The sequence below is a fragment of the Gavia stellata genome, chromosome 3, assembly GCF_030936135.1.
Source record: "Gavia stellata isolate bGavSte3 chromosome 3, bGavSte3.hap2, whole genome shotgun sequence".
Lineage (NCBI taxonomy): Eukaryota > Metazoa > Chordata > Aves > Gaviiformes > Gaviidae > Gavia > Gavia stellata.
This window is the reverse complement of record NC_082596.1, coordinates 50,885,056-50,911,457: the sequence shown is the minus strand read 5'-3', so window position 1 is coordinate 50,911,457 and position 26,402 is coordinate 50,885,056. Positions and strand designations below refer to the sequence as shown.

Genomic DNA, 26,402 nt, shown 5'->3' with positions numbered 1-26,402 from the left:
CATGCTTCCAAACCTACTGAAATTTAGCCCAAACTTAGCTATGATAAGTAAAAACCTTGAAACAGAATTACTGAAGGTCATGCTGATGTCCTTTTCAAGCGAGCAAAAACTTCCAGTTATAGTGTGAAAATTGTTTTAAAGAGCTATGTTGTATGTATCCTGTATGCTTGCTTTGCAAGGGGAGGGAGCTGCACATCCCTCCTCAGCCTTTCTTCAAATCAAGCCCTGGGCGTGAAGGTCAAACGGACAACTTGGTACCTGTAAGGATGGAGGGGACAGGCTGCTTTCGCCTCTTCAGCCTGTCAGCAACTTCAGCTCCGGTCCGGAGCTGATCGTAATACCGGGGACTTCTTGCACTTGCTGGAGCCCCCTCTGTTTTCAGTGGAAGCCCCGAGGAGACCTGCGGCCCGCAGGTAGAGTGGGAGGGCTGGCGCAGGCAGGCGGGCCGGGGGACGGTAGAGCGGAGGGAACAGCGCCAGGCCCGCTCGCTTTCAGCCGCGCGGCTCTGCGGGGGTCACCCACGCTCCCCCTGCCCGAGCTGACCGAAATGGGGGCTCCGAGAGCAGGCGTGCGGCCCGTGCTACCCGGCGGCGGCTGGGACGGGGGCCGGGTCCCGCAGCGAGGTGGGGGGGACGGCGTCGCCTCCCGAGCGAGTCCCGGCGGGGCCACGCAGCGTCTCCCCAGCGAGGACCCCGGTCCCCCCAAACCCCAACCGCCGCGGGGCGCTCCCCGGGTGCCGACAACTTTCACTTCGGCGCCGGCACCGCCCCGCGCGCGGCCCCACCCGCTGGGGGAGCCGGGCCTCGGCGCCTGCGCGGGGGTCCGCATGGCTCTATAAACACGGCGGGCGGGAGCGCGCCGCGGGCGGACGGGCGGGCTCTGAGGGGCGGTGGGGCTGGGCCGGGCGCCGCCGCAGTAGGGCGCGCCCGCGGCGTGGGCCCGCCCTCCGCCCGCCCTCCCGCCTTCCCTCCCTCCCTCCCTCCAGCCGCCGGCAGGGGAGGCCGGGCCGGCCGGGCCCACGTGCGCGGCGCCCGGGAGCCGGCAGAGCGGGGCCACCATGTGTTTCCGCGAGCGAGCCGGCGGCCGGGGCAGCGCCTGAGCGTCCCCTGCCCGCGATGCTGCGGGGCGGCGCGGGGTTCTACGCGACGCGGCCGCCCCCCGTCCCCTCGCCACCTCCTCCTCCATGAGCACCTCGGCGGCAGCCCCCGTCAGGCTGATGCCCGGCGGGCACCCGGAGCAGGCGGCGGCCCCGCCGCCCGCGGGGCTCCTCTGCGCCCCCGCCGCGGGCCCGGCGCCCGAGCGGGGCAGCCCCGTCGCCAAGGTGCCCGGCGGCCCGGCGCCCTCCGCCGCCCCGCAGCCGCCGCCGCCGCGCCTGGCGGCCGCCCCCCTGGGGGCCCTGACGGCGCGGGTGGCCGCCTCCGGGGGCCCGCGGCCGGTGGCGCCCAAGGGGCCCCCCACGGCCACCCTCCAGTTACCGGCCAACTTCCAGCTGCCCCCAGGTGAGTGGGCGGCCGCCCTGCCGGGCTGCCCCGGCTTCGGGCTGCGTCCCGTGTCGCGACTCACCCGGCATGTCGCGCTCCCCGCTGCCTGGGAGCGGGGCGTCCCCCGGAGCCCGTCGCCCTGCCCTTGCTGCGGGGGGGGGGAGCCGTAGCGGGTAACGGGCAGGGCGGCGGGGGAAAGGCAGCTGCCGCTGCGGGAGGGGGTGTTTCACGGGTGCGCCGAAAGTTTGGGGCGAGTTGCTTTTCTGCCCCGAACTTCTGGGAGCTGGGGCGTTTGTCTGTCTTGCGGGGCATTGGAGACGTAAGCGGGTGAAGTCAGTCAGCACTCGGGATGCTTACAGCGTCTGAGGTGCGTGTAGCGTATCTGGAGGACGGATCTGGAAGCCTCCGGATTAAGGCAACTTTCTACTTTGCTGGATAGCACGAGGGGCAGGAGGACTAACCAACACTCGGTGGCCAAGTTACCTTGATTTGTGACTTGAAAAAGAGTCACGGAGGCTTTCGCGGAACTTGGATGAACGAGTAGGACGGGCAAGTGTGAGCGTGGGTTAGCGACGGCAAAGTAACTCCCACTTACAGTGCAAGCCATGCTGTACTGACTGCTCCTGCTCCCCCTCCAAGCAAGCAGATTTGGAGGAACTGTTTTCACTGTTGCAACCAGGCCGATGTGAACCGTTATTGAAACAAAATACTACCCTGCATGAGGAGCGTAATGTTGAAATTTCATTGCGTGTTGCCCTTTGAAACGCTTTTTTCTATAAAGCATATGTGGGAAGCGAAGAGTTTAGAGAGGTACCACACTTATGGATGTACTTCTTATAGCGGCAAAGAAAATATTAATGTAGGAATTGTGTAGTGCTGGTAAAGATGGCTTAATACTTTGGATAGCAGAAGAGGGTTAGCCAGGGCTCCTACCTGCACTTTCTCACAAGAGGAAGAAAGTGCTGTTGGTTCTAAACTTCTGCTCTTCCCTGTCAGGCTGTATTTAAATGCTGTTTAAAAAAGAAAGTGCCTTTGATTCCACTGGTCTTGGTCTTGCTATATTGAGACCCCAAGATACGTAATCACTTTATTGCTATTGTCGCTATAATTATTTCCTGCCAGGACAGTTCCTTTGTTGGAGCATCTGTTGCAATTACTTCCAGGTAGGATGTTGTCTAAAAGGATGGCTGATTTTACATTAATTCCTGTGCTGCTGGTGCATATTTGCGTTTTTTCCTTCCCTCCTTCCCTCCTTCCCTCCTTCCCTCCTTCCCTCCTTCCCTCCTTCCCTCCTTCCCTCCTTCCCTCCTTCCCTCCTTCCCTCCTTCCCTCCTTCCCTCCTTCCCTCCTTCCCTCCTTCCCTCCTTCCCTCCTTCCCTCCCCCATGTCTTTATCAAAGACATGCACCTCTCAACGAAATACATAATGCTAATGTAATTAAAAAAGTAATATTGTCTTCAATCAGTAAGTTTCACTGTAGTTTTTCCAGCACTCACATGATGCTATGATGTCTGGGTAGTCAGTAGTCAAGGACAAGTCTAAATCCTTGCCAACTTTCCTCTGAAATGAACCACGACAGAAAATTTTTTTTTTTTTTTTTGTAGTAGGGCCTCACAGATCTTCAGACTTTGTCTAGTATTTTGGCTTTCTGGAATGTATTGGCCTTCAGTTAAACATCTTTTTGTGAAGGTGAACGCTCATGTAAGTTGCTTGTAGTTTGGGAACTATAAGTTAGCAAAATTATTGGTTTTCCTAGTAGCTTGGGTTTGATTATATCAAGGTATACTGCTGAATGTCATCTGACTTGTATCGTGGCAGTAGGCAGGTGTAACAAAAGTGGTGTTACCCTTCGGTTGCATCAGCTTGTTTTCCTTGCTCCTGGGACAAGAAACAAAGCAAGCAGACTTTGTATTGGAAGGTCAGAGGTGCCGGTACTGGGCAGCATTGTAAATTAAAAGTAACTGTATGGAGTTTAATGCTCCAGAAGGAGCATAGAAGTTGTCAGATTTCAAATAGATCAATGTTTCAGGAAAATTTGTCTAAATAATTGTCCTAAGGACTATTTAAAAATGCATTCTGGCTTAAGTAAGTGTTAGTATTCTACCTCTGTCTTCTGTGTGGATTCAATTTTTAATGAATAATAAAATCGTTCCGAAATTTAAATGCAAGATGAATAGCATTAAAGCTACAAGTGTTAGCATCCTTAAAAAAGATAGTGGAATAAACCATCAAATTCTTAGGCTTGAAAAGTTTGTATTGCAAATAAATTGCAAAATCTAGCCATGCAGGATAAAATACAGAAGGGAGAATGCACTTGGCTTTAAAATCATGGCATTCAGCCTGTGGCACCTGCTAAGAAAAATGCATACGGAAAGCATCCTCCCGCTGAGTTTCAAAGGGAGATGTTTGAACTGGCTTCTTCTGAGGAAGGATGGACAGCACTGCCCTTACTGCTCATCCTGAAGTACTTGTGAACTGCATGCCGCCTGGAGCAGGCATTGCTCCAGTGCGTCTACAGGGCTGCAGTCTGGGGAAGGAAGGGCACCAGGGGAGCTGCATTTGCCCCCATGGCTTGGAGGGCAGCGGAGGTTAACGGAAGTCATCGATTTAGGCTGTTCTTTCTCGTCCATCTCTACCTCCCCCTCCCTTTTGCCCGGAATAAAGCCAGGAGGTGGGAAAGGCAGATGACCAGGTATGACTCCTCTCACCTCTCTAAGTGCCTCTGCCAAGTGCCTCTTTACCTGGTTACCCAGGGAAGATCTCTGAGCTTTGCAAGTTCTCCAGGTCTTGCAGGACCCAGACTTGCTCATGAGTAACAAGGGTTTTTTGTCACCTTCCTATGTTTTCCTCTACAAAGTGCCAGTTTTCAGCTGAGTAGCCAGCTGTTAGACCAGTGCTGGTACTCAAGCCTTCCTCCTTCACCCTCAGGGTACCTCCTGTACTAGCAGTCAGGAGGTGTGACTCTACCCCCAGCTTACGGCTGGCCACCACTGAGGGTTTTAGCACGCAGTAGGACTCCAGCTGGGGACTGTGTCCTTTATACACCTTCAGCTGGACAGACTCTGCCTTGAAGTTTTGATTGTCACATTTTGACCTTACATACCATCAGCTCTTAGACTGAATGGTTGGGCTATGTCCTCCTAAATGGAGGGAACTTGTATGATCTACCAAAGGGACCCTTCCTCAGTCGCCCTTTTTGTTGACAAGAACACGTTAGCAGCATTTCAGAAGGCTTCACATGTAGTGGTCTGTGGGACTGGCAGAGAGCAGAGACCGGCATGGCGAGTGCGGTACTGCCTCAGTCCTGAGCTCTGCTGCGCATGTGGTCTGTGCTGATGCTCACAGAACTGCCCATGTCTTGTGTCGTGGACCATCTGCCTAACAAGAAATTGTGTCCTTGGTTAACTTGAGCTTAATGTTGGGCGGAAAAATGGTTGGGCTGTGCTCCTAACAGGAGGAAATAGTTAAAGGCTTGGGAAGGGGAAAGAGTGACAAGGTTTCCATGGGCTGTGAGGAATGTTTAGAGCTCACCTTAGGGTCTTTGGGCCGTACACTGCTTTGGAGAAATGGAGGCTAGAAAAGTAACAAGGAGAATGTTGTTCCTTGGTTTTCTTTCTTCGTTACTTTTCTTGAACTTAGTTTTTTGTCTGTTCTTGTGGCTTTCATTCTATGCCTGGCCCTGGAATGCTCATTACAGGTGGGCGTTGAAAGGACAATTAGCAGATGTATCTGCTCTTCTTGTGGAGGGACGAAAAAACACAGAACTGGACTGGATGCTAGGGATCCTCCGTTGTTACCTTAGGATCTGCTTACAGCAGGAAGCTCTTCAGAAAGCTTGCCTGATGCCCCTGCTGCTGGTTGCAGGGCAATGACAGCAGCTGCCAGCGCTCTTCAGTGTAGCATCAGCTGCCTCTGGTGTGTGTATTTCTGTTTTACACTTTACATTATTGCGAACACCAGTGGGTCTGAACAAGTGTGGTGTCAGCAAAGAGAAGTTGCCCTGAGTCTGCCTTAATTTGCACTAGTAAGCCGGTACAAGGTATGGCCACCATATAAAGTTTCCTTTGCACCTGACTTGTAGGGGAGTGGCAGCACGTACACGTTCTTGGTTTCTATTTGTAGCTCAGTTGTCTTTGCTTGGATGTTTTGGCTTGTCCCTGGCAGGTTTTCCACTGCCTACCGTTTATCTAGGCTGATAGTGGGTAACTGTTCAGAAAGCACAACCACTGTTCATGGCAGGCGGCCAGGGCTGTGTGGCAAGAGGCAGGCAGGCAGCATGCAGACACCTGTGGGTGGGAGGGAGAGAGCTGATGCAGGTACCCCAAAACTGCTATGAGGTGGTACGGAGCCTGATCTTGTCGTGCTTCTCTTAACTGGATATAGAAACTAAGGTAACCTGAAGGGGTAAGGGCTGGTAAACATCTAGATGCTGCTTCCTGCTTTTGAAGTTGGCCTAATACCTCTCAAGTACGGTACTCTGAATCTTCCTCTTCATGTTCCAGTTGTTATTTCTTGGTTGTAAAACCACATGAGGAATTTGATATTTTCATATTTGCATCTGGTCCTTCACTTTGGAATAGGAGGAAGTGCTGATTTAAAAATACTTCTTAGTTTATATTATGTTTGGGTAGGAGGAGGCTATCTAAATATTTCTTGTTTCAACAAGACAAAAAACCTAGAAACTCCTTCAAAGTCTGCAATTTCTGGGTGTTGATAATCCCATGAAGTCTGAGCACAATACTTGTGCTGTAGGATGACTAGCAGGGGTTAAATAATACGTGGTTGCAACCTTTTATATCCCAATCCTCTGTTTAGCAGGTTTAACATGATGGTTTCTTTGCAAACTTTTCTCTTCATATTAGGTGACGCCAGCCAACTTTTTTTCTGAGGAGGGGTCAGCAAAGCTTTGGCAGGATTGAGGAACTAAGTCAAACTTAAAAAATAGTGAGTAAATGTCTTCTGCGATAACAAGTAGAATTTTCTGCTGCTCTGTAGGACTTGATTTTGCTTTCAGGACTGAATATGTCTACCAAAACAATGGCCTTCATATCATTAAATGCACAGACCTGTGGGAATTAAGATTTAAACCTTAGCAGAAGATATAAAGCTAACTTCTAGATATATGGTTTTCACAAAAAAACCAGATGCATTCTGAATACTGAAGCACTGAAATATGATGCTCAGTAAAATTAATGTTAAATGCTGTTCAGATTTTACAAACAATTGGAGTGTATTGCAAAGGATTATAACTACAGATTGGCAAATAGTAAACTTTTTAATCCTTAGAAGAGAGAGAATGTGAGCCTGGCTTCTGTTGCTTTTGCAGTATTTAAAGGACCCTTCAGCTTGTAGCAGTAAACATAGCATCATCCACATACAAGTGACAGCTGGAAGAAATACTAATTATATTTCAGTATTCTTTTCTCAAAGATGCTGATAAATTAGGTAAGTTCATGAGTTGTTATTTTGAGTAGTTTGCAATACCAGATTTTTTTTAAGTTATCTTAGAGAACCGAGTATTTGTCATGCCATTTGGTAGAAATCTGTGCTGTGCTTAGTGGGTAGGATTGTATGTTACAGTTGCGTATATGAGTTTTGCTGTAAGGTGCAAAGCTTCTGGTAACTATCAAAGATGAATAATTAGTACTGCCCTAGCCACTTAGACAAAAACCCAAAGGCAAATACTTTTTTTTGGAATTCTTTTTACATGAAGCTATTTCTCAAACTATGATGAGGTCTGAAGGAAAATGTATATAATTTGCGAAGTGGAAAAGATCACAATAGATGTTTCTAGGTGGCTTGCTATTCAAATTGTCAGGATTAAGGTCTGTTCTGCCATCTGGGTCACCTTTAGAACAAAGTCCACTAATGGGTCTTTTCCACCAGTGTCTTGAGGAAGTAGTCTCTGATCACAATTGAAGTAGGGTAAAAATGGCAGCGGATGGAAGATGCTTGTTGCTAATGAGCAAATCTAGGGTCTGTTAAGGCTGGAGAACTTGGGAAGCTCAGTGATTTGGTGAACTATGAACAGTCAGATGTTATGATGGCACTTGGTTTTCATAGCTCATGTTTGCAGACCTCTTCTAGTGCACACTTCCAGTTTGGTGGAGGCAGAGGAGATGGCTTTGTTAGTACTGGTTGCTCCTGGGAGTTGCCTGGGAAATTGAAGTTCCTTGTGTGGATGTCCAGGCTAGATTAATAAGTGGGTGAAACAGCATGCCCTGGTTGGCACAACACCTGAAGACTTTCACTTGCAGCTTGCCAAGTGGCAGTTGCCATCTAGTTCAAGTGGAGCCCTCGAAGCCAGGTCCACCTGACTGCTTGGTGGTGTATTACTAGGCAGTCTGCTTGGGGCAGATGATGGTGTGTGTTGAAGGGGGTAAGTGTATTCAGAACACCTTTATATATGGCTTGCATACTAGCCACTTGACAAATATCACACAGTTTTGGTAACAGTTTCCACAGTATCCATGTAGACAGAAGTTAATATTTGCATGAAGGTTCTGATGTCTTCTACAAGAATTTTTGTTTGCTCCATCCCACTTAGAGCAAGGTGGTAATCCCTGTTAAAATTCAGTGTTAAGCCCTTGCTTGCCTTTCTGAAATAAGTGAAAATCCATCCAACAGAGGGGTGAATATGTACTTTTAGAGGACATTAAGTGGCATTCAACCTTCTACTGGTCCCCGTGTAAACACCAAGGAAACAAGTGTCCCATGGTGAAATTAATCTGAATTAACTGACTTGATTCTCCTCATATTTAAAGGAAACAGAGATTTAAAGGGGGCTGATCTTGTCCTTTATTAGAACTCTACCAAGACACCAGTTATATTTTAGCACCTCTTGGTTTAAAATTAAGATTTATAGTTCAACACTCTAAGTTTCAGACTTCTCAGTCACAGCTTATTAGCTCACAGTGTTTTAGAAATGGTAAGTGCAGGGTATTGGCATGTCTTCTGGTCCTTATAAAGCTGTGTGCTGTATATATATGGCTGCAATGTGCCAAGCATCTAACTTGATATTTAAAGAATTTGACTCCAGTGAATACTAGGATTACACAGCAAACTAGAAGAGGGTGTGGTGTATGGATTCAGTGCCTTTTTGTCTTGAAAGAAAGGAATTGTCACTTTGGCTCCTTGGAGGTACTATTTCACTGCCATCGATTGAGTCCTCTGCAAATACTTGAAGTAACTCCTTCATGAAGTAACTTGGGTCCTGGAGAACTCTTAAGTCAGATCATCTTATCCATAGACAAACCTGGAACTGTCTGATTACTTGAATAGGAAAGCAACGAAGCCTCAAGTAGCAAAGTTGCAAACCACAAAGATGAGATGAGGAAATGCTGATGGGAAATGATCCTGGTTGCTGAAAGACGTGGCCCAAGGACAAGAGCTAGATGTTCTCACGATATCAAGTAAGTCTTTGCCTTGTGGACTGCAGCATTGGGTAGGAAACCCATATGCCTACCCACAATAAAAACAAAAACTCTTGGGATTCAAGTGTAATAAATACACTTTGAATTTGAATAGAAACAGCAGTGCCATCTTGGAGCTATGCCCAGAAAGCATCTATGGCCTGTCAGTTATTTACAGCCCTTCCAAGAATCAATGCAATGTCCAGATTTTCTTTAGATGGTTGGTATGGACATCTGTTGTTTGCTATAAATAAAAGGTATACTACCTTGCAACTGGGACAGTTATATTTTTGCACAAGAGTTCTACTATAACTGTAAAATTGCATGGATATAAATGTATTCTCAAGTAATGAAACTCAACTGTGTGTGCAGTGGAGGAGAACTCTTAGCTCTAAAACGTGGGTCTGTATTCTATGAAAAGGCATCAGCACTATGGGGGCCCAACTGCTAGTCTGTTAAACAGAGATCTCCATCTGGGCACCAAAGTGCATTGATGAGCAGCTAGCCTCCAACAGCTTGGATAAGACTTACTGATTAAGCAGTGTGTGAAATTTGGCTTCAGATTTTTGCATTTTTAGCACTTTGTGTCTAGTTCCTGGAGGAAGGGAGGGAGAGGGGACATTGTTTAGACTCTTCAGAAAGACACGTGGTGTTCATCATTCCAGACTATTTGAAACAATAGGTTATCAGACTTTGCTCCATCCTGCCTAGGGGAGATAAGTTCATCACTTTCCTGGCTCCCGATGCTTGAAAAGTCTGTGCCTGTACCGGGCGTCTCAGGAGCTCTGGTGCCCAGTGTTAGCACCGAACCTTGCTGGAGAAAGGTTGGAGTTACTGGAGGCAGCAGCCTTTGCTGGGGCTGTATGCCCCCCAAGCTGTTCGTGTGACAGAGTTGTGGCTGCATGGTGGTTTGAAAAGCTGCTCACAGCAACCCAGGCAATCTGGGAAACAGCAATGCTAGTGAAACAATGCTATCAACTGGACGTTGATGTCTGCGAGTAAGGCTAGTCCCTGGCATTGAAAAGGTGAGATGTGGTCAGACATCTGAGGCTGATGCAACCTTAAAAAGTTGTAGGCCAGAGTCAACAAGAAACCGCAGTGCGGTGTTTGCGCAGTTGGCAAAGACAAAATCAACTTACTCAAAGAACTTGTGGGTGTAACATTGTATTGTATTTTATTTAGCCTCCCTGTGTTCTGTTGTAGCATGAAAGAATATTGAGATGATGCCCTTTGAACTTTTCTTCTGACCTGGAAATTAATGAGTTCCATCTGTGGGCAAAACAAGGCGTCTTTCAGTGGAACTCAAAATTGGGCATCTCATTGTGACACTGTAATATCTACGCGCTAGTCACTAGTCCTGAGCCATTCCTTCAAAGACCCTTTAGTACAGAAACTTCCCTGGAACAGAGGGAAGGGGAGCAGAAAGTGATTTCTGAAATGTGTGATTATTTGGTTAGTGAAATAACATGTGAGCAGAGAATGAATTGGTTGAGGGCCTGGGTATGTGGTGACTGATTGTGGTTGCTGCCATAACAGTGTTGATTATGGGTTGATCACTGCTGAATTCCTCTTGCATCATGTAAAATTGACTTCCAAAGGTTGGAATGATTTGGTGTACGGCGTTGTCGTGGTTTAGTCCCAGCCGGATTAATCACCACACAGCCGCTCGCTCACTCCCCTTCCTCAGCTGGACAGGAGAGAGAAAATATGATGAAAGGCTCATAGGTCGAGACAAGGACATAGGGAGATCACTCACCAATTACCATCACGGACAAACCAGACTCAACTTGGGGAAGTTAGTTTAATTTATTACCAATAAAAACCAGAGTAGGATAATGAGAAATAAAACCAAATCTTAAAAAAACACCTTCCCCCCACTCCTCCCTTCTTCCCAGGCTCAACTTCACTCCCGATTTTCTCTACCTTTTCCCCCCGAGTGGCGCAGGGGGACGGGGAATGGGGGTTCCGGTCAGTTCATCACACGTTGTTTCTGCTGCTCCTTCCTCCTCACACTCTTCCCCTGCTCCAGTGTGGGGTCCATCCCACAGGAGACAGTTCTCCATGAACTTCTCCAACGTGGGTTCTTCCCACGGGCTGCAGTTCTTCACAAACTGTTCCAGCATGGGTCCTTTCCATGGGGTGTAGTCCTTCAGGAACAGACTGCTCCAGCGTGGGTCCCCCATGGGGTCACAAGTCCTGCCAGCAAACCTGCTCCAGTGTGGGCTCCTCTCTCCACAGGTCCACAGGTCCTGCCAGGAGCCTGCTCTGCTGCAGGCTTCTCACAAGGTCACAGCCTCCTTCGGGCATCCACCTGCTCCAGTGTGGGGTCCTGCACGAGCTGCAGGTGGATATCAGCTCCACTGCAGACCTCCATGGGCTGCAGGGGACAGCCTGCCTCACCATGGTCTTCACCACGGGCTGCAGGGGAATCTCTGCTCCGGTGTGTGGAGCACCTCCTCCCTCTCCTTTTTCACTGGCCTTGGTGTCTGCAGAGTTGTTTCTCTCACATATTCTCACTCCTCTCCTCCCCGGCTGTAGTTTCTCAGTTTTCCCCCCACTTCTTAAATATGTTATCCCAGAGGCGCTACCACTGTTGCTGATTAGCTCGGCCTTAGCCAGCGGCAGGTCCGTCTTGGAGTTGGCTGGCATTGGCTCTATCAGACATAGGGGAAGTTTCTAGCAGCTTCTCACAGAAGCCACCCCTGTAGCCCCCCCGCTACCAAAATGCTGCCACGCAAACCCCATACAGGCGTGAAGTGCTTTGTGGATGTAGTGTACAAGCTGAACAACTCAACTTGACCTGTCCAGTGCAGATGAGTCCTCTACTCTGCTTGTCTGGGAAATCTGAGAGCAGAGATGTTTTCCCAAGAAAAGCCCCAAACAGGCAATCTTTGTGGCTTCCCAGAAGGTCAGTTGTCCAAAGTCAATTATATTTGATTTAAGAATAGAAGTTAGAACTTGTCATTGGGAGCCTGTGGTGAGGTAACCTCAGGTGACCACCAGATCTTCATTGTAGCTTCGTTCTTAAGACAGTGAGCACAGCTAGATGTTGCCTCCAGATTGGGCTGTCATCTTTGTTTCTTCATCTTCAGTACAGAAGTCTGCAGTAGACATGTAGGACAACTGAAGTACTAAGTGAGGGTCATGGGGAGTAAGTGGTTCTCCTGCATGCAGTGCAGTCCATACTTCATCTGAAAACATACAACCCCAACATATTAGAAGGGTTACGTAAGTCATGTAAACGTTAAGTCACTTCAGTATCAGACTTACCTATGATGTCTTTCACAGTATTTCATTAACACTTTCTGCTGCTTCAGCAGTCTTTTACAGCCAGTCTACAACATAATGCACCTTGATATGATCACTGTCTAAACAGTTAATGTCTCTAATAATGTCCGTTCTGGGTCTGTCTTATTCAGTCCTGTAATGTGTTTTTGTGACTTTTAAGTAACCTATTCTGTGGGGCTCAATGAATGGGGTTAAGGAAGAAAATAATGCATTTTTTTAAAGGATGTCTTTAGAGAGGAAAAACTATTTTCAAAACTGTCGCGTGGATTAGTAGTATGTGGCCCTTTATTTTCTGAATTTTGAGTCAGAAATAGTCAGGCTAAGAAACTTAAAACCAATGTTCCTTTCTAGTTGCCATTTAGTTTCCCACTAAAACATCCCCTTTAAAACTTGGTCTTAGCTTGTAACTGCCTTAAAAACTATCCCTTTGTTTTGAGTAGTTCAATGAAAGAAAGATTTGTTTAGGAACAGAAAGCACTGAAATATTACTGTTGTTTTAAAACATTTTTGTTGTTAAACTGTTCACTTACTGATTTGGGACCTGAAAATCTCATTTAGCCGTGTATTTGTAATTGGTGTTAAAGTGGACTTTACTAAGGTTGGCAACATACCTGTGCAGGCACCCCTTGTTTTGAAATAAACTAAACTTACCCTTCTTTGAAAGCGGCTTTTGTAACTTGTGTTCTTTTAAATGAGTTGGGGCTAATGCAGTTGGTTCTTGCTTGTATTGTTTTGTCTTGTTTGTTCTTGCTTGTCTTGTTTTAGGAGCAGGAGACTTCTTTGTGTTTCCTCATGTCGCTCCCCAGCCAGCAGCTCTGAAGAGCTGTTCTGTTGAGCAGTTGTGTTGGAAACTGTGCAATCGAAGTGCTGGCTTACCTCAACAGCTTCAGCTTCACGGGTAACAGCGTATGGTTTATCTCCACCAGAGCACATCTGCTGGCTGGTTCATCTTAGGAAATTAGTTTTGCATGTTACCCTTAAGAAATGGCCTTGGGCTTGTCTGATGTGGTAGAAATTTAATGGTGGAAGCTGCCCTTACAGTGGGATGCTTTTAGCATGCATTGGTGTTCAGTGCTGCTAGATGAAACCCTGAGCTTTGGTTGGCAGCACAGCTTTATGTTAACAACAGTGTGGTTTCCTTGAAATACAGTGAAGCCCATGCAGGTGGCCTTATGTACAGTGGCATAAACAGATCTCTGCCACGATCCCACAGCATCTTGTTCATGTCTCTGGTGAGTTTTTGGTTCTCTATCTGTAGTTGCAATGAAGAGGTATCTGGAAGCTCCTCCTCCTGCTAACCTGTGTTTCTTCATTCCTGGGCTGGATGCTAAATACAGCTACAGCTTAGAAAATTTGAAGTGCGCTATAACCAAGTTCAGAAAAAGCTGGATTTCCACGGCTGGTGGGGCTGGGACAGCACAAACTTACAGTGGAGGTATCTCAGGTTTGAGCAGCAAATGGAATTTTAATAGAAGGCCTCTGGTTTTCCACGGCATGCACTACTGGCGTGCCTAGGTAGAAGCTGTTCTGGGTGGTGGCCGCCTGAGCTTTGCAGGAGTGATGCTGGGCGCTCTTTCTGGAGGCATGGTTCCTGGAGCTCCTGTTCCAGGAGAAGGCAGGTTGCTGGAGAGAAGGGGTATAGATCTCAATGAGACCTCTTCAAGGTGAGAAGCTATAGCGTGGCTCCTTCTGTGTAGCTTTGGAGGAAGCCAAGCTGGGTTTTGGTTGTTGGTTCCTTCCCCTCCAGCCTTCCTACAGGACTGCAGCCGAAGGAAGGTGTGCAGGGAGCGAAGAACTGAAAAAGCTGGTTTTATTTTAACTGCCTTCTCTGGCAGTCAAGAAAAATAACTAACTTTCCAAAGGATGTTTTTGACAGGACAGGCAGACTATCTAGAGACAGAAGTCTCAATTTGTTGTGAAAAGGGCTGTTTGTTAATCTGTGAAGGACACCTGAGTCCTGCAGCGAAGCATGTAAGAACTAATCCCTGCTGGTAATTGGTCACTTAGGTTTTCTGTTTGAGATCGGAAAATAGCAACAGCCTTGTAGCCCCAAAGGGATTGTGCCTTACTCTTGCTATCAAAGTGCACGAGTGGCGAGAAAGTCTTTCCTGTTCTCTGAAACAACTTCAGTAAAGCTATCAAGCTGTGTATCCTGTGAATGGTGCCTTTTTGGAAGCGCTGCCCAAAAGAGGGCACCTTTGGCTATATGAAGGTGCCTGATTGCTGTTCAGTAACTACAGTTGGTGCTGATATTTTGGTCAGAGGTTGCAGTATCTTTTCTGTTTTTAAATGGTGTGCTGAGCAGTGTTAGCTGAAACATCACTGTTTCAGCTGTTCAGAGGTTCCCCCACCCCCCCATTTTCTTGTGGAGTTGAAATGACTGCAATACCTGATCTGTTTTCACATTTAGTTTGGCAAAAATTGCTGTCTAGTGAATGTGAAAACAGCTCTTGGAAGAAAAAAAAAGATAAATATTTCTTATCAAGTGAAGAATGTGGCTTCTTGCACTTACCTTCTCTTCATTTCTGATATTAGCATCTGGTAGCTGCACAAGTCTGTTTACAAGACCTTTCTATTGAAAACCTCAAGGTTACCATCACCTGCTGTTCTCTCATTTCACACTTACGCAGTTGTATGTGGTGTAGGAGACTTCAGGCATTGGTTTTGAATGCCGTGGGACCTATTCTCTTGGTAGAAGCCACCTACTGTGTCCCCTCTTGGAGCTTGCACTATTGACTTCAGTGTTTTGCTTTTGTTTCAAGGGCGGAAAGGAAGTATCAAAAGATTGGGGGTGTCTTTAAGCTGTGAAAAAGTATAAGTAAATTGCGGCAACCAGAAGTGAAAAATAAATGTCCTTCTCAACAGCTTTCAGACTGTTTCAGGCAATCCATGCGTCAGTTTACTATCACTTTGTGACTTCAGAACTGTGTGTTTCATGCTTGAAGTGATATCTTGTAGCTCTTCACTGTATGCATCTGTAGCTATGACAGTCGTTTCAGATTTGCCTTCAGCTTTATTTGTGCAAACATCAGGCATTTGCAGCATTAAGTCTACAAAAGCAGTAGTTAGGAGATTACCATAACACTGGTTTTGTTGGTTTTGGTGTTCTAATTTTGCCAGCTGTGGTGAAAAGCTACTGCCATGAAAAGGCTACCACCATTTTAAAAATTCTGCCAAATAGAACAAATATAGAGAAATTAATGTTTGTTCCAAGTCGAACAGGTTCTTCCCATAACTTATATGGAAGTAAACAGGCATCATCTTAGTGCTATGTTCCAATAAAGGCTATGACCACTGGAGTGGCCTTAGGTAACTTCTGTGGATGCTCTCGCCAAGAATAAGCCTACAGTTATTTTACAGTTATTTTATTCTGATGAAGTGTGGATGTCTTTGTATTGACTAATCCTGTTAGTAGGAGGAAAGTTGATTTATGTTTCAGCATACAATGCTGTTGGGAATCACTGCGGTCATGGTCAAATGTAAAGGGGCTACTGGGACTTGTTAATATTTGTGGTGGGTTTTTTTTGTTTACTTTTTTTAAGACATTCATGAATTTGCCTATGAACTGTATTGTGTTTGCATAAGCTTGCTAGCTGTGTTGCTCTTGAGTTAATTTCCCATCAAGTGGAGTCTCCTGGAAACTCTGCCCATTCAAGTGACTGGAGGATGGGATACTCCTCAGGCAGGGTCTCCATCTCTGGCAAATGCTAACTGAAACTTCAGAACAGTAGTGAAAAAAAAAACCCAAACAAACCAATCCCCAACCCTGTAATCGAGTTGGCTGGTAATGATGCTGTCTCTGGTATGCAGTATGATTCAAAGGAGTAGAAATGGAGCTTCTGACAGTTTGGCTTAAAAAACAAATGTAATGAGTAGTGACAAAATACCCAAATACATGAAGACAAAACATTTAATGCATTCCAAATCTCTAAAGGAATTAAATGATAAATTTGTATGTGCCTTCTCAAAGAGTAGAGCTGACAATGACATTTTTAAGCAAGCTTAGAAAACAAAAGCCTAAAACCTCCGGTAGCAACACTTCTGCCATCCTGAGTGTAGACCTAGAGCAGAGAGAAATGCTATTGCTATCAAAACGTGTGGTATCATCAGCTTTCTCGCTTTCCCTAGAATCTGCATAAGCATGTGACGTGAACAAGGAAAAAAATGCCCTTTTTTGACTGAGATAAATGTATGCCATGAATCACTGTCTAAATAAGATGGCATGAAAAGAAAATTAGAAATCCGATATGTTTTCTATGATTCCACATATTCATTGATTAAATTAAAAGATCTATCTGTACCTAAATACAATTATAGTCAAGACCTCAGTGGAGGAGGAGAAAGCTGAGTTGTCAGGTGGAGTAACAGTGTTTTTCTGGATATGCAACTGTCTTGTGCCTCTGCCCCATCTAGTAAAGGCTGCTTGAGAAAGGAAGGAATCACTCTAGATGCTACTCTTGCAGTCTCAGTTTGTGTGTGCTACGTAAATGACAATATGTTGATGTTACAGAATTTTATACCAAGTTTTGTGTTGTCTTGCAGTATCCTCTTACGCTTTTAGATGTGGAGGATGCAAACTTGTTTCTAAGCATGTGGTCATAGCTTGATCTTTTTTTTTTTAAAAGCAAAACCCAACTGATGGAGCTTGTGGCTCTTCCTGTTGTATTCATTTAAACTCAGATAGAAGCAGTGTTTTGGGCTGTATTGTACAGCAATATTTTGACAGCTTCCAGACTAATCAGGTAGTAAAAGGGCTATTCCATTGATGCAGGCTTGTTTTACACTAGGAAAGATCATAAGTGTGCATAGAAGATCTGGGATTCTTCAGATATTGGATAACTTGCAAGGAAGTTTAATGCAGTCCTCCAAAGATGTTGAGGTACTCTTATTTCCATATCTGGCATTATCCTGTACCTTTCCCTTTTCTTTTATGCGTAAGGCCTTTGCTAAGTGAGGTGTTTGAGGATGGTGGTCTTAGTAGTGGACTCTGCAGCAGCTGCTGTTGAAGGTAAAGGAGGTGAGGCACCAGCAAAGGTAGCGATCTGAAGCCGTTAGGACCAGGGATCCAGCTGACATTTTGTATTTGTGACCCTGATGAAACATCTGGAATTTATTTCCAGGAGGAGGAGGCGGCAGCATTGGTAGCTGAATGGTTTCCAAAGGCAGGGAAGGTGGGACTGTGATGTGGCATCTAACTGATGCTCGTTAGGGTGATTTTCATTTGAAAGCTTTAGTAAAAATACTCATTGTTTGTTAACTGTTTAATTGTTTGTCTTTTTAGCTGATGGGGTAGGCGAAAGGTGGTAGGAGTTCAATAGTTGTGGGCTGACATTGCTGTAGGTTTGAAAGGAAAACAGAAAAGCAAGGAAACAACGCAGAAGAATCTTTTTTTTTCTTTCCTTTTTTTTTTTTTCCTTTCCCATTGGAATCTCCCTATTCAGCAGTAAGCTGCTTGGATTAAAACCATGCATTTTAATGCTTTTGGACAGACCCTTGACAGAGCGACAGCTTCAAATGCCTGAGTGGCCTTGGCTTTCATTGGAGACCACTGCTTTCTGACAAAGGGGTATGGTCTTGATATAGGCAGGTGAACTGGTATTAATCAGGCTTCAGTTCCCATTGCAGGCTTTCTCTAAACCATATCTTCACCTGTAAGTATGTGCCTAAATGTTCAGAAAGAGAAAATGTATAAAGGCAGCCAGGTGTGATAGTGGTGATGACTTTTGCAGGTTGAAGAACTGCTTAAAGTTTTTCTCTTGTTTTCAGGAATTGTTTTCTGTCATAAAATGCAGAGTAAAACTGGTGTACGCTTAGCTCTTACACTTCTTGGCAGCTGTTCCTTGGAGTAAGAAACTAAATATTACATCATCTTATCAGTGTGGTCTAGTTATTTCTTCCACAGGAGCATAGGAAAGCCATAATATCGCTTAATTTCTAACAGTCTGGATGTTTTTCTTCAACAGGAACTGTTCTTATCAGAAGCAGTAATGGCCAACTAATGCTGGTATCTCAACAAGCAATACCACGGGCACAGAGTCAGCCACAAAATAACACAAGTGTGAGACCATCTGTACCGGCCAGCACACCTGCAGTCAGAATATGTGCTGTACAGGTAGCTTCTCTCATAGGTTTCATTTGGTGTATCTGTATGTTATGTAGTTATAACAGGGTTTGCAAATAAGTTATGGAGGGTTAAATAAGCATTTGAATGCTTTCTGAACAGCATGATGGTGTTTGGTTTTGTACATAAACATCACTATGTGCTTTGCTTTCTCAGTTTGAAAAAACTGCTAGCCGTTACATACGGTGTAGTTCAAATTAAGGAACTCCTCTCTGATGATGATAATGTAAAGGGTTTTAAGAAAAAAACAACTCAAAATAAAAAAACATACCAAAACGGTTACTGCTAGTAACTGCAACCTTGCGATTCTCTGGTGAGATACATTTCTGAAGCTGCGTGAAGCTGAGGACCTTTCCCATGTCCCCAGGATGTTCCTTCTTCCCTGAGCTCTGCTGGCTTTTTGCTTCTGTCTCTTGTAAGGTAGTCAGCATGCAAGAGGAAGAGCAGGTATTGAAAACAAGTAACTGTCTGCCTAGGTCTCACCAACATGCTCATCCTTTAACTGTTTTGTTCTGATTAGGCGTTGTGTCTAAATGTCTCTGAATCTGTTCCTGAGTATTAAACTGGTAGACAGATAGGTTTGTTGAACAGTGTTTAAACTATATGGGTGATGTGAATGATGCTTGTATTGTTACTGTAAGAGTGGGTGTCTGGTTTATATCGGACAAGAGCAGGTACTAACTTCAGTGTCTGTTTTGTCACTGACTTGTCTGACAACTGTTCTCTGCACATGTTTAATTTTTTTTATTTTTTTTTTTCTTTAAGAACTCTGGCACCCAGCTACTAAAGAAAGTAGCAGCTACTCCTGTGAAACCGTTATCTCAAACAACAAATGCTGTGGCTTCTACTGTTCAGCCACCTGCTGTAATACAGGTAGGTGGCAATCTTTATAGTGCGGTGGAATAAGAATAAGTGACAGAGAGAACTGAAGAAGATATGGATGCATTCTTGTTGTTTCTAACTCTAATCTGGTTTTCACTGAGCTGGTAACTTTTGTCCTCATGATAAATTCTTTCCTGAATGTCTTTTTTAAAATGCATAATTTAATTATTCTTCTGCCAGTGTGTGTCAGCTCATCTTCTCTCAATACAATAGAAAGCATATGAACAATGGATAAAATAAATAGTTCAGAGAGCCATTTCCGGTGCTTTTGTACTCTGTGAAACGGCTCCTTCAAGCTCTAGCTCCCGCTTTTTGGGGGATGGAGACTTCTGATGCTCTCTCCTGTTTGGGTCCCTGAATTCCTTAGGGGAACAAAGTGTACCTGGGATGTTGTTGAGGAGAAAATGAGCTGTCTAGTTCAGGTCTACATGTTTTTTTGCCCTCATTAAAAGCTGAAGGAAGGTCACAGCTGAAGACCTCTGTTCTCTAATTGAATTTGGTAGACAGGTTCCACAGATATGACTGTAAATAGACAGTAGCTGGAAATGCCTCATTATTTTTAGGTAGTGCTGTTTGTCTTATTTCCTAGGTCTTACTTCTCTCTTTTTCCAGAGAAAAATGTTGTAGGACTCTTCAGAAGAGGCTCTTGCTACCTGTAGAGTATGAGCCTTCTCCTAGATACAGTTCTTCCTCTGTTCTTGGGGACCAGAGGTCTGGAGAAGCACGTGTGATGAAAAGAAAACTGCTTCTTTCTACAGTTAAAATATTCTGTTCTCCTCATAACCTGGAGGAGAAATTGGGAAGAAGTCTGGCTTGTACATACTTTTTCTTTTGTGAACAAGAGGTTGAAGGAGACTGGGCGGTAGTGGTTCATCAAGCGCTCAGTAAATGAGCAGAATCAGTCATTGAAAAAACCACACTGGATGTATGTTCTTGACCTTGAGGGTGTTTGAAGGACTGGGTGATATGTTCGCTGACAGCGGTAACTAACAGTCTGACTTACAGATTTGTCCTCCTGCTGTTCTTCTGTATCAGCAACTGAAAACTACTCACAGCTCTGTCTGATCTTTTTTCTCTTCCTTCTCACTACAGATGGATAATGTTGGGGCTAAAGGGGAAAACCCAGAGGCCTCTCTTAATACGTTTTCTATTTTGCTTAGAATGGAAACAACATACGCTTTGTGTCTAAGACCAGTAACAGGTATTCCTTACCCACTTTTATTTTGGAATACTAGCTTGCAAACCACATGCTTGTGATCTCTGCATAGAGATCTTTAGGATATAAAAGCAATAGTCATCCACTATACTACCCTTGCACTGGGGAGAAGAGATGAAGGTAAAGATTTTGTCCATCTGATGGATGAAGCTGCCTGGATCCTAACACTCTCATGTGGGTAAACATTGAGATTCATCATGCTATTAACTTTTCCTTTTTAAACTTACATCTGCCTTTGACTTGGTTCTTCTGTACTTTCTTAGTTCAGTTTTGATGTAATCAATTTAACTTGTGTTTTTCCGAGAGATTTAAAGAGGTAGACTTGGAGTATTTGTAAGCCATGTTTTTTTTCCATTGTAGAAACTTGAACACCTCTAATGAGCGTAGGGCTGGTTTTAAACAGGAGGAACGATGACCCTAGGAAAAATTAAATAGTGCCATTCTGTTTGGACAGGCTTTCTTGGAGCCCCTCTGTTTTGCAGAGGATTGCAAAGTCCTCTGTACAAGCTCCTCGTACAATAAAGAATAAATAGGTGCAATCCGGATACATCCTGCCATCACAGGGCCACTTCACTCCTCACCCTGGGGCAGACAAGAGAAGAGTGCTGACAAGGGAGTCTGTGCATAAGGTTCAGGAACCGTCTGGGGAAAGAAAGAGAGAGTCCTTGGGTCTGATTTCCTTGGCAGCGGTTCATTCATCAGTCCTAAAAAAACTTGCTGATGTCAGTCTTGACAGTTTTTTGAGGTCACAGCAGAGAGGACTGTTGGTGTGAAAGTATGATGTCATCACAAAAAGTGGGAGACAGTGGAGAGGAAATAATCCTTGACTTCATCGTCTATCTCCTATCCTGTGCTTAGTACATCTTGGAACACTACTATCTGCCAAACTCTCTGTAGTTACTGAATCCAGGATTATTCTCCTCATCTACAGAAATATTGCCCTTTTTTGACATTCCTAAATGTTTCAGCTCTGAGGTTAGACAAAATACCTGCACATTTTTATTTTTTACCTTCCCAGATGGGGTAACGAAGCTGCAAAGTATCTAATTAGCATCATGCTGGGGCACTTTCATTTAGATGCAGAGCACTTCTTCTCTTGAAATGACTTCAAAATATGCAGGATTAATGCCATTTTTTGTGGCAACTGTTTCTCTGTTGCTCGAAGTGAGAATGAGAATTGTCAGTAGTGAAAAAGGTTGAGGGCAGATGACAGAAGTTAATTCCCATATATTCATCTTCCTGGGAAAAGGGTCCAGCAGACTTCCTGTTGTGCCCTCCCTCAGCTGATAAAATGCCGTTCTGGTCTTGATGTGTAAACACGCTGGAATTTGGAAGAGATCAGCTCCTGAGAACCTCATGTTTTCGGCTTTTAAAAGCCCAGGGCATTGCAGCTTGACAGATCTGTACTCTGTCCCCTTCCATCTTCCTCCTGTCCATCTGTTTGTGGGATTCTCGTGCCCAGTTTGCCTCCCTGTGGTCTTAGAGCTGTTGAGCCTCATCCTTGGAAGAGGCAGTGGTGGTGGCAAAGATCCTGCAGAGAGCTATTAAAGTGTTACCAACAGTGGGAGCCTAAGCTGGAAAGCTTTCTGGTAGCTGCCTGCTGCTTTCATGTCAAGCTGGCAGCAGCTTGGGGAGGGAGGGGGACCCCCCCAGGAAAAAAATAATTTATAAATAAATGACAAAAGTGCAAGTGTTTTGCTTTAGCTCTAAATGTTTGCGCACTAATTTTCCCTATCCTGCAAAACTTAAAAGCTCTTTGATATTCTACATTATGTCTGTCCAACTCTGATTAGTTTTTGTTTTACCTATGGTAGGGTAAGTTGGGCTCTTGTGCTACTGTCTTATCATTAATGCAATTAGCGAGTATTAATTTGTGATTGCTGGAATAAACTGTGATGTTTAAGTGTGTTAAGAGTCAGTGAAACCAGTTGTGTTGCACAGATCTGAACCTAGAATTTGGCCTACAAAACCATACTTTCTCTTTCTCTTGAGAGGTTTGGAGGAAAAATGACACCCAACTTCAGGTTTTAAATGCTAACCTGAAAATCTTGCTTTTCTGTAACCTGCAGGTTCAATCTGGCTTTTTAGTTTTCAAGTTGAGAAATCGAAAGCAGTGGTTTTTGTAGAGGCAAAGTCTTTTACTCATTCTGTATTCTGTTATATCAGAAGAACTGTGTTGGGTTCTTTGAGTGTGGGTTTTGTGGGTTTTTTTGTTGTTTGTTTGGGTTTTTTTCTTTCTTTAAAATCTGAAGTAGAAATACTTCCGTTTAGTAGGTTTTTGTCTGGAAACTACTATTTAGCCTGGTTTGCAAAGGAGAGAGGCAATTGTGTTCTTATTTTTTCCTAAATGTTCATTATTCTCTTGTTGCTGGAGCTTCTGAATCTGTTGGTAAATTCTAATGAGATAAAGAGGTCTCAAAACTGAATTTTGTGAGGGTTTGTGTCTGGGCAGAGGAGAGAGAGATCCAAATTGCTGCCCACAAGGAAAAGGCAGGAAGAACTTTTTAGGTGCATTTGCTCAGCTGACTGCTTCTGCTGGCACATGCATTCTTCCAAAGTGGACACAACATCTTTTGCCTATTGCACGTGTGATAGGAAGAGTACGGGAATATTGCAATTGGGAGAGGAGCTGCGGGGGAAGGAAGGAAGATAAATAATCGCTTAAAGTCATATTTATCTTCAGTGTAGTATCGTCTGGCTTAGAATTGTCCAATATTAATTAGTCTTAGACTGTAAGAGCCTTGCAAAGTTAATATATTGGTTTCTTCAAGACAACTTTACCTTTCTCTCCTCATTTGAAGTTGCAGACAGTGCTTCAGTCTGGGTAAGCCTTTGTCATTTCTTCCCCTCGTCCTTGATTTAAAAACAGAATTATGGCTGTGGGGGTTCTGTCATTTACTATATTAAATAGAGCCTCTCAAAGCAAATGAATCCAAACTTCAAAAACAAAAAGTGTGTGTTTATGTTTTAAATAGTAGTGAGGAGGGAGGGTGCTACCTTATACGCTAGCAGAATACAGTATGTTTGTCACGTTAGCCTTTGGTTAAAAGTGTTAATTTTTCTTTTCAGCCAGCAGCTGCAACAGCTAGTGTTACTACAGTTACTGCTGTAAAGCCTTTGAGTACTGGAACACCTGTAAAACTTCCAGTTACAGGACCACCTGCACAAGCTATCTCCCAAAAGACAGTCTCTGTGAAAGCAGAGGGCACAACAGTAGCACAGACCAGCGCTTCTACAGTAAGGAGAAAAAAAAGTTTTTAATTAAAAATTAACATTCTCTATATTCATCAGAGGTTGGATAGCCAATGCAACATCTAACAGTCTTCTCTTTATTTCCACGCTAGGAGATGCTAGAGAATGTGAAGAAATGCAAGAATTTTCTTGCCACACTGATAAAACTGGCATCTAGTGGACCTCAAGCCCCTGAGATGGGGCAGAATGTGAAGAATCTGGTGCAAAATCTATTGGTGAGACTTTTTTTAACCAAAGTCTGCATCATTTGTGCATCGTTTTTGACATTGACGTCATCATAATTTTGTCCCTTGTCTTTTTTTTTTTTAAAAAAACCGCTGAAGAGTTGGATTTGTGGCTGAGTACATCTGACCGTCTTTAAGTCTTACATTATAATTCTTGTTTTAACTGGATCCCATGCTGTATTTCCCCCCCCCCTCACATTCCTGTTTCATGCACACAGGTAACTGACGGCAGGAAGAGCTGATAGTTTTAACACAGTTTCTGGGTCTGAGCTGCTTTTTTTTCCATGTTAGTGTAGTTTTGAGTCCTCAACAGCAAGTGTGTTACCGTGGAGGCTGTAGTGCAGTGCTAAGTCTGTACTACTGCTTTACTCCAAGACAGAACTGACTGATGGATTGACAGTGAAGCTCCAGTGGAGCAAGCATGACATTATCTATGTCTTTAGACAATGGGACGGAGAAAATAACATGGTGGCTGCCAAACTCTCTCTCCTTGCAGGTGGCTTCCGTATGCTGCTTCATGCTGTACCCCAGCACAGCTGGGTTTTCTTGGTAACAATTTCTCCTGCCACTTCTTGTCTTGGCATTTGACCGCTGCTGCTGTTTTGTTGTTCCACTGTAGCAGAAGGCTCTGGGCTGGTGGAGGGGGATGGCTTTGCTAGTGGTACCAAAGGACTTTGTAGTCTAGAAAAGTGTGGTGTAGACGGAGGTGTAATTTCAGAGAGCAGATTGTTTGAAGATGCAGCCTTGCAAAAATTTGATTCCTCTGCTTCTGTGTCTCTGCTGGACTATACACCTTGCTTCTGTAGGAAAATACGAGTTGTTCCTTCTTGTGCTTACAGTTCTTTTATTTATTTTTTAAAACAGTTGTTACCAGACATTAATACATCGTTAACTGTGCACTTGTTTGCTTTTTGTAGTATTTTAAAAATGCTGTTGTTCTTCTATTCAGTATGCGTATATGATTTAAATGCAGAATAAATCAGTGTTTCATATGTATGAGGGGAAACAAGTAAATGGCAGCTGTGAAGTAAAATGGTCCTTAAGGCAGCATCTCATGAAGTGGGTGTCAAGTGCCTTGTATGCACTGAGATGTAGTGTACCAGATCACTGCATCTGTATTAGTGAGACTTTGGTGACCTGTATCCACAGCTCAGTGAGACCTAACAGGCAGCAGATCAAATGACTAAATAGAAGAGCTGCTCTAAGTTCTGTTTGTCGGTGAATATGCAGTCCTTAAAACCCCTGCTCTGGTCAGGTAGCTCCTTGGAACGGTTGTTCCAAAGGAGAATATAGGTGAGAGGAGTAATTTCTCTGCAGAGACAGAGATTGATGCTGGGGCCCCTCTTCTTTGTGTGTCTGTACCTTCTTGGAGGAGGTAATGCTCTTGGTGACTCTGTGGCAGGGTCTCATCTGGGAGGGTGAGAAAGGCCAGCAGTGGCTGGGGCTACCCATCACTTTAGTTAGCCCCATCATGGTGGCATTGAAGTAGTGAGTGAGGGGTCTCCGAAGTCTGCTGCAACTTCCTAACCCTCCCAAGCCCTTGAGTCAGGTGTTTGTGTTGGGGCAGAGCAGAAAGCATTAAGAAAGGAGACTGTACTCTGCAAGACAGAGAACTCTTACCCTAGTGGTATGCAGAAGTGATGTTCTGATGTTCAGTTTCTCCTGCTTTTGAAAGACTATGTTAAGTGTTCTGCTTTGTTATGCTATGTACGCATTAGACTTGAATTGTCTTACAAAAACTACTGAGTTGTGTTTTGTCTCCAGTCACTTTACATTGATCTTTATGCAGATAAACTACCTTTACAGAAAAAAAGTACTGTAGTGGATTTTAAATATCTCTGCATAACAATGAGGTGCTCAAAAGGATCAGTGCTACTTATAAACTTGTTTCTATCAGTTCACTTCAGTGAATGGGTGTTTGAACAAGTATTCTTACGTGTGTCAACTGCCTGTAGGTTGAATAAGGTAATTTAATCTGATAATGCTGTATGCAATTTATAACATCATTCTATCCTAAAAACTTTTGTTTAAAAATACAGGAGGAAAAAAGCATTTAAGTGCTGAAATTGAACAATTCCATGATAATGTAAATTTCCATGAATTTTTGATACATGTGGGAAAAAATATGGTAGATTCATAGTTATAACTTACCATTGTAATTATACTTTCCTCTTAGGAAGCAAAAATTGAACCAGAAGAATTTACAAAAAAACTATACATAGAGCTCAAGTCATCTCCACAACCGTATTTAGTCCCTTTTCTCAAGGTAAGTGTCTGATTGTGGATATACAGTATTTAATGAGGGGAGGGAGGGAGGAGGACCAAAAAAGAAAAGGAAAGAGGCAGAGCATTCAAATAAGTATTTTCTCAGGTCAGTTGAGGAAATGGTGCTTAACCTAGCCCTGTTGCTCTTGGAAGGGCAATTTTTGTGGGGAGGGAGGATTTCAGAGGAGTAATTTACGCTCTGTTCTTAAATTGGAGAGTAATTACCCTCTAGTCATTAGTGAAGACTAATGTTTTGGAAAC

At 44.4% G+C, this 26,402-nt stretch overlaps 1 protein-coding gene across 1 annotated transcript in view; it reads left to right on the top strand.

Moving 5' to 3' along the window:
* The first annotated feature begins 1,183 nt into the window (after positions 1-1,183).
* The window catches only part of TAF4B (TATA-box binding protein associated factor 4b), a 75,573-nt gene continuing 50,354 nt past the window's right edge, over positions 1,184-26,402 (top strand). The window contains exons 1-6 of the mRNA XM_059815530.1: positions 1,184-1,499; positions 18,145-18,293; positions 19,068-19,175; positions 23,470-23,637; positions 23,745-23,867; positions 26,053-26,142. Of these exons, the coding sequence (XP_059671513.1) occupies positions 1,184-1,499; positions 18,145-18,293; positions 19,068-19,175; positions 23,470-23,637; positions 23,745-23,867; positions 26,053-26,142 (954 nt within the window). The remainder of the gene's footprint in view (positions 1,500-18,144; positions 18,294-19,067; positions 19,176-23,469; positions 23,638-23,744; positions 23,868-26,052; positions 26,143-26,402) is intronic.